This window comes from Heterocephalus glaber, unplaced genomic scaffold (genome assembly GCF_053883595.1).
Source record: "Heterocephalus glaber isolate CG9 unplaced genomic scaffold, H.glaber_assembly_v1.0 deba00001531, whole genome shotgun sequence".
NCBI classification, from domain to species: Eukaryota; Metazoa; Chordata; class Mammalia; order Rodentia; family Bathyergidae; genus Heterocephalus; species Heterocephalus glaber.
In genome coordinates, this window is record NW_028258329.1 from 19555022 (window position 1) to 19562984 (window position 7963).

At 48.2% G+C, this 7963-nt stretch overlaps 1 protein-coding gene across 14 annotated transcripts in view; it reads right to left on the reverse strand.

The window, feature by feature from the left end:
- The window catches only part of Crtc3 (CREB regulated transcription coactivator 3), a 116102-nt gene extending 108458 nt beyond the window's left edge, over positions 1 to 7644 (reverse strand). For 4 of the 14 annotated variants that reach the window (XM_021264847.2, XM_087188435.1, XM_087188439.1 and 1 more), the window contains exon 1: positions 7346 to 7642. In XM_021264847.2, the coding sequence (XP_021120506.1) occupies positions 7346 to 7477 (132 nt within the window). In that variant the 5' untranslated portion in view covers positions 7478 to 7642. Of the gene's footprint in view, positions 1 to 7038; positions 7285 to 7345 lie in introns of those variants that run through there. The other 10 variants (XM_087188433.1, XM_087188440.1, XM_087188432.1 and 7 more) reach the window with 5 other exon arrangements.
- Positions 7645 to 7963: the final 319 nt, after the last annotated feature.

Consider the following 7963-nt stretch of genomic DNA (forward strand, 5'->3'; position numbering starts at 1 on the left):
CTGGGTGTGGTGACACATTCTTGTAATCTCAGCATTCTGGTGGCCAAGGTGGGAGGATCACAAGTTCAAGCTCAGTCTGGGCAACTCAGTGGCTTAGAAAGACCCTATCTCAATTTTAAAAATGGATGAGGATATAGTTCAGTGCAATGGCTCTGGGTTCAAGCCCAGAACCACACAAGTAAATAGTAAACCTTCTGATGCCGCTTCAAAGGATCAATCTATTTATTTACTTACACAAAACTGAACTGCGCACCAGGTACTAAGCCAGGCACTGGTGAACTAAGAGGAACACACACCACACTCCTCCCTCCAAAGAGCTATCACAAAGGCTTCCCCTCTCCTCCAAGCTGAATTCTAACTCCATCTGGGGACCTGCCTTCCCCTGTGCCCCAGAAATGTTTACCTCCAAAGGCCTGTGTCCAGGGCCTTCAGACCCTGCTGCACTAGAGTTAAGAAAGAGACGAAAGAGAAGGGGGGCTGGGGCAGGCCACTAGATTTGGAGTGAGAAAACCTGGCTTTGTAACCTAGAGCTCTCCTGTGGATGGCCAAGTTGATCCAGTGCCTCCTACACAGAGATGATAGAAGAATTCAGAGAAAAGGCAGGATAGCAACGTGCAGAATGGAAAGCCCTGGGCAATTTCTCAAGCTATTATCATTTATAAAGGCTTTGATATTTTCTTCTTTTGAGACAAGGAATCATTGAGTTCGGATCAAATTACAGACTGCCTTCAACACTTCATGTGATAAAAATGAGGACCCCAAAATGATTGTCCCCAAGGCAGAAGTCACAGGCTGGCAGCCTGGAGAGTATTCTGACTCACAAAGTGCTGATCCATTCAATGTCTAAAATTGCAATTGCAAACCAGGCATGGTGGCACATGTCTGTAATCCCAGCACTCCAGGAGGCTGAGGCAAGAAGATCCCGAGTTCAAATACAATCTGGGAAACTTAGTGATTTAATAAGAATCTATCTCAAAATTAAAAATAAAAAGGGTTGGGGATGTAGCTCTGTGTGAAGGCCCTCAGGGATCAATTCTCAGTATCACAAAAAAAGGTTTTTTTCAATTTTAAAAATAAAGAGACTAGCTGACCACAGTAGAGTACACATGTAATCCCAGCTACTTGGGAGGCTAAGGCAGAAGACTATCAATTCAAGGCCATCTGGGCAACTTAAGGAGACTATTGTTAAACTATTGTTTGGGGGTTTTTTTGGTACCAGGGATCGAACTCATGACCTTGTGCTTGCAAGACAGGCACAGTGCCACTGAGCTAAATCCTTGGCCCTGTTAAGTTGTTATTTTGAGACTTGTTAAATTGCCAGGCCTAAAACTTATGATCTAAACTTGTGGCCTAAGATTTATGATATATCTACCTCAGCCTCCCAAGTATCAGGGATTGTGCCACCACACCTGGCTGACCTAGTAAACTTTTTTTTTTTTGGTACCAGAAATCGAACTGGGGTCCTTGCACTTGCACAGCAGGCAGTGAAACCACTGAGCTAAATCCCTGGCCCACTTTTTTTATATATATATAGGGTTGCAATATGTTCAGTTCAGGCTAGCCTTGAATTCACTATGTAACACAGGCCAACCTCAAACTCACAGCAGTCCTCCTGCCTCAGCCTCCCAAGTGCTGGAATTACAGGTGCGTACACCATGCTCAGCTGAAATTTTTTAAATGAGCTAAATTAGAGACTTAAATTAATTAACTTCAAGACTTACTATGAGGCTACAATAATCCAGACAGTGTGCTATTGCTAAAAAGAGAAATCTATACATCAATGGAACAGAAAAAGGAGTCTAAAAATAGACCCAGAAAATACCCCCAGCTAAAAATACACCCAGCTGATTTTTTACAAAAGTTCCATAGCAGTTCAATGAGTACAGAAATGTCTTTTCAACAAATGCTGCTGATACAACTGGAGATCCTCAGGGAGTAAAAATACTTGTGTATATAGGCATTCAGAGTGACAGCCAGATCCAAGCCCCAGTTTTGCCACTTACCAGCCATGCAAATGTACCTCTCCAAGTTTCAAAACTAGGAAAATCTAAAGCTGGGTGTGTTGACACCCATCTGCAATCCCATCACTCAGGAGGCTGAGGCAACAGGATCACTGCAAGTTCAAGACCAGCCTGGGCTACATAGTGAGTTCAAAGCCAGCCTAAACTCTGTCGTGAAATCTTGTCTCAAAAATACAAAAACTCGGGAAATTCTACATACAAACACAAGGTCATTTTGAGGACTACATGAGATAAGGTGCAGTGCCTAGCAAAGAGACAGCACTTCATATTCATCCTCAATCCAATCTCTCTAGGCTTTTCTCACTTCTCTCCAGAGCCTTCACTGTTCTACAAGATCTCTGCTGCTTATGTTGAAGGTTTTCCCAGAGTCCAGACAAATCAGCAGTCAGGGTTGGTGTGCTGTTTGTGCTGTGGCTTCTCAACACAAGTTTCATTGCCTGTCTCCATCTCCTTCTGCCCACTCCTCAGCCATACAAGTTGTTACTGGTGGCCTGAAAAGGATGCCTCCTTACTGCCTAAGACCAGGCTCAGCAGCCAAGAGGCCTCCCCTTCCCCCTCTCAATGCTATGCCCCCAGCTTCCTCCTCCTCTACCTGCCCTTGAAATGGGGCGGGGTGGGGGGGATGCCTCCTTAGGCTTTAGGCCCTCTTCAGTTCACTTTACAGTAGCAGCACTGACTCCAAGGCTTGCGCTGCCAAGTAGGAAGTAAGTACAGCACTTTGGAATCGCTGTGCGAACAGCACAGCAGGAGCGGGACTGCAGCACACTGCAGACTGCACATGTCCCCCATCTCATGGGGCAGCCACTCTCCAGGTCCAGGCCATGGCTGCAAAGCAGATATGGGAGCAGCGCTGCTAAATGATCTCATTTCAAAAGAAACCAGAGTCCAGATCTTCATGTAAAAGCTAATACTCACTGCTGACCCTAATTTACAACACACACACACACACACACACACACACACGCACACGCACACAACAAAAACAAAAGTGTACGGCCGGGGATTTAGCTCAGTGGTTCCGGCGTCTGCCTCGAAAGTGCAAGGTCCTGAGTTCGATCCCCAGTACCAAAAAACAAAACACACACAAAAACAAAAGCATATCAGAATGCCAAATATAAGACATGGGCCACCAGTTTGCAGTATCTGTTCTACAAATCCTTCTACACCTACACACTAATGATTCCCAATCTGTACCATCAACTGGCCTTTCCTTCTGAGCTCCACGACCAGCGCTACTTTCTCGACTCAGACACACCCTGCCTTTGGTGGGATCCAGGAGAGAAGGGTACCCCACATGGCTCAAGCCTAGAGTGGGGGTCCCCCTGGAGCCTTCCTCCCTCATCTCCCTCATCTGGGCACCAAATCCAGTCCTTTCACTCCCTAAATATCAATCTGCTCACTTCTCTACCTTCTCATCACAACCCTTACCAATGCCACCAACATATCTCCTAGAGCAGTGGTGGCACACCTGTGGCATGTGTGCTGCAGCGAGATGTATATATCACTGAAAGCTATCAAAGGCTTACCATTGCTGCCCTAGACTAACAGGACAGCCTCAAAACAGCTTCTCTGTACCCACCTCCTTCTCAGTCCTCACTACCATTTTGGAACTTCTTTTTTCTTTTGGTGGTACTGGGTGGGATATGAACCAAGGGTCTTCACACTGAACTATATCCCCAGCCCTTTTTATTTTTTATTTTGTTTTTGTTTTGTTTTGTTTTGTTTTGTTTGCAGTACTGGGGATCAAACTCAGGACCTTGCACTTGTGAGGCAGATAGGAGGCACCACTAAGCTAAATCCTCAGCCCTTAATTTTTTATTTTTGAGACAGAGTCTCACTGAGTTGCTAAATTGCCCAAGCTGGGCTAGAATTTAGGATCCTCCTGACTTGGTCTCCGAGTGCTGGGATTACAACCCCACACAACCACGCCAGGCTACAAGGATCTTTTTAAAATCCAAATCTCTGGTTCAACCTCTTCAGCAATCTTTCATTGTCCTTAGGATCAAGTCCTAAATCCCAACTTTATAACCTGAGCCATATGAAGACTCTAGCCTAATCTATCATCCTCATCCACTTGCTGAGTCTCAGTTCTTTCTGCCTGAAACACACTCCCTCCCCCAACACAAAGACCCTCAAGTGCCATCCCACACCTCTGGTACCTACAGCCACTGGAAGAGGTGAAAACCCACCTACCACACATGCCCAGAGCTCCAGCTGCTTTCCCTTCATAAAATAGTATCCTTTATCATTAAATGACTTCCCCACTAGACCCTAAATCCATCAGTGTTCTGCTCACTCACTACTATATCCCAGGTGTCCATCATAGCCCTGGGCACATACTACAGACTTCACATTTGCTGAACAAGCTAATAAGACCTTTGAAGGGAAGCACCGTGTCTTCACCCCCTAAACACACACACACACACATACACACACACAAACACACACACACCCCTCATTAAACACATAGGTGGCACTCAAGCACTCACAAATATACAACTTAACAGCCTCTTTCTAGGCTTACCCAGCCCCACAACTGCCCTCTCCTCACCATTACAATTATCACTGAAGAATCCTCCCAGCACTTCCTTTCCAAGAAATGTCCCACTGCTTCCTGAACCTCTAAAGCCAGGATGAAAATTCTCCATAGTCCGGTCCATCAATGCAGAGAAGGACTTAAAGTAAAACAAAGGCTCAGAGAGGAAAGGGGGACCTAGATCAATTAGTGATGTCTGCACTGTCGATGAGCAAGTCTGCGGAGAGCCAGCAATGAATAGTCAGTGTGTTAATCATCCAATTACCAAGTATAAGCTAGATGCCAGTTGGGATCTTTTCATTTTTGTTTGCTTGCTTGTTTCTGTTTTTGTTTTTTTGAAACAGGGCCTCACTATACAGGCTGGCCTTGAACTCACACTGTAGCCCAGGCTGGCCTCAAACTCACCGTTCTCCTGCTTTAGCCTCCTGAATGCTGTGATTTCAAAGATTACAGGCACTACCCTGCTCAGCTCAGTTGAGATCTTTAGACCTTTGTAGGTTCATACACATGTGCTTGGGGACCTAAAAGCTCTATATAAGAAATGTTTCAATTTTGTGATTTCTTTATGAAAATAAACCTTAAACTTTTAAAATATTAACAGGCAAGTTCAGTATTATCATTTTCATGTTTATGAGCACAGAGGAACCAAGTAGTATTTACATCACTTGCAACTGGCCAAAGAGAAAACACAAGCAAAATTAACATATAAATGATTTCCTGTACCAGGCAACAGGTAAAGTGACATTATAATTTTGTAGTAATCAGAATAAAGTAGTGACTGAATTATATGAGCCACAGTTGATTAGGCTTGCTAAACTCAACATATTCACATCAACAGCCTCCTTTCAGTTCACTAAAAGAGCATGTGTGAGCCAGGCATGATGATACATGCCTATAATCCCAGCACTCTGGGAGGCTGAGGCAGGAAGATAGCAAGTTTCAGCCCAGCCTGGACAATTTAGCAACTTAGCACAACTTAGCACAAATAGATAAATAAATAGGATGGGCTGCAGCTCAGGGTGAAGGCCCTGGGTTCATGGCAAGATAATGCATTTGTCACATTATTAATTTGAATTTACCCCATTTGTGACTTGGAGTACATTTTGTACACACACGAATTTTGGCTAATGGTTGTACATAGCTATAAGCAAAACATTTCCTTTTTTTTGAACCAGGGTATCCCTATGTAGTCCAGGATGGGGTTGTTTTTTTTTCTTTGGAACTGGGGATTGAACTTGGATCCTTGCGCTTGCAAGGCAGGTGGCAAACCACTGAGCTAAATCCCCAGCCCCCAGGATGGCTTTGAACTCAGGGAGATTCTCCTTCCTCAGCCTCCCAAGCGCTCAGATTACAGGCGTGCATGAAGCACTCTATATACAAGTTTGTTTGAACATACTTAAGTAATATAATCAAATTAATTTAGTACTAAAGATTTATGAAAAGTTGCCTTTAAAAGAGTCTGGTTGGGTGTAGTGAAACATATCTATAGATGCATTACTCAGGAGGCTGAGGCAGGAGGACTGCAAGTTCAAGCCAGCCTGTACTACACAGTGGGACCGTCTCTAAAACAAAGAGACAAAAATAAAAAAAAGAGTCTGAATGTAGTATATTACTCATGACCTCACCTGTGGGGGATGTTTTTAAAGTGGATTCATGAATTGGGTGAAAGATTAGATCAGTTCTAGCTACACAAACACATACTAGTGTACACATTAGTACAATACATTTGTATATAAACAATTCATCTAAACAACACAGGCCTCAACATTTATCCTCAGCTGTAACCCACCCACTCTTGTTCACCTGCTTTGAGCTGGTCAAACTCATCCCTCAATCCAACCAGGGTCACAACCCTAAAAGCCTACGGATGGCAGACTGGCAAAGAGCAAAGCTGATCAGGGCAAAAGAAAAAAAGTATCTTGAAATCTTTCAGCTTTCTGCATCTTTATTTTTTTCTCAGTATTCATCTCTATCTCTTTTCTATCCATCTATATTTTTTCTTAGTACATTAAGTGCTTCACTTTTCCCTGAACTTCAAAAAAAACACTACCATAAATATGTGGCCTCCCTCCACGTGGGGGACTGAGACGCAGGGGTGGTAGGGGCCTCCCACCAGGCTCCAGCCCCAGGTGCCACATAAGAACTCAGGATGAGAGTTACCGAGTTTCCCAATGTTTAATATAAATAAGTAAATTTAAACGTTATGTGAAAATCTTCCAATTCAAAAATTCTGGCAGCAGATTCAAAGTTTTCCCCAAACGCTCTGACAGCCAAAAACAACACTGTGGCTCAGGGAGCAGGGACTATGAGCTCCCAAGTCGCCCGCCGGTCTCCCGCGAGCATCTGCACCTCGTCCCGCGCTCCGAGGGTCCCCGTCCACCTCGGCCCTTGCGCCCCCAGCCCTGGCCAGCTGCAGGACAGGCTCGCGCTTCACAGCTTCCTCCCTCCGGGACCCACTCGGCAGCCGGCCACGCCGCGCACCTTGTCAGTTGTCACTAAGTAGCTGGTGCCGAACGAAGCAACGTGGACCCGCCGCGACGCCTCGGCGGGGTGAAGCGAGGCCGCACCCTATACCAGACCCCGCACCGAGGGCTGCGCCGGGCTGCGGCCTTGCGCCGACGGCGGGGGCGGGCAGGAGCGGCGCGCGCGTGCGGCCTCCGGTCTCCTCTCCGGCTCCTCGGGCTCCCCGGGATCCTCTCCAGCTCCTCTCGGGGCCCCGGGCCGCCCGCGCCTGGCCCGTGACCTCCCGCGACCTCCCGCCCGCCCGCGCGCGCCCGCCGGCCCTCACCCGCGACAGGGTGAGGTCGGTCATGAGCTGCTCGAAGGCCCGCGTCTCCTCGGCCTGCCGCTGCGTGTGCAGCGCGATCTTCTCGCTGAACTTCCGCGGGTTGGCGCTGCCCGAGCCCGGCGACGCGGCCATGGCGCGGCGCGGCACTCACAGACGTGGGGACGACAGGCGGGGACCCGCGTCTCTGCCGCCGTCTGTGAGCAGGCCGCCCTGGCCACCGCCTGGGCCCGTCGTGCAGCGCGACCCGGCAGAGGAGCCGCCGCTGTCCCGGAGCCAGCGAGCGGCCAGGAGCTGGCCGAGGAACTCCCCGCCCCGCCTCAGGGCCCGCCCCTCGCCAAGCCAGGCCCGCCCCTCGGGTCCGACCCGCCCTAGGCCCCGCCCCCAGCTGCGCAGGACCTGTGGCGGCGGGGCAGAGAGCTGCTCAGCCCTGCCGGACGCCACCGATGTGGGGGGCTGCTGGGGCGCCCGTGCACTGAGCGCCCAACTGGGGGTGGCCTCTGGATTCTTGGGACTCTTTGAAGACTTTTCCCGGTGCTCCGTCCCCCCTGACGCGGTTTCCTGGGGCATAAAAGCCGGGCGACCCCACCTAATCCCGCATCGGAGTCCAGGAGCAGCCTG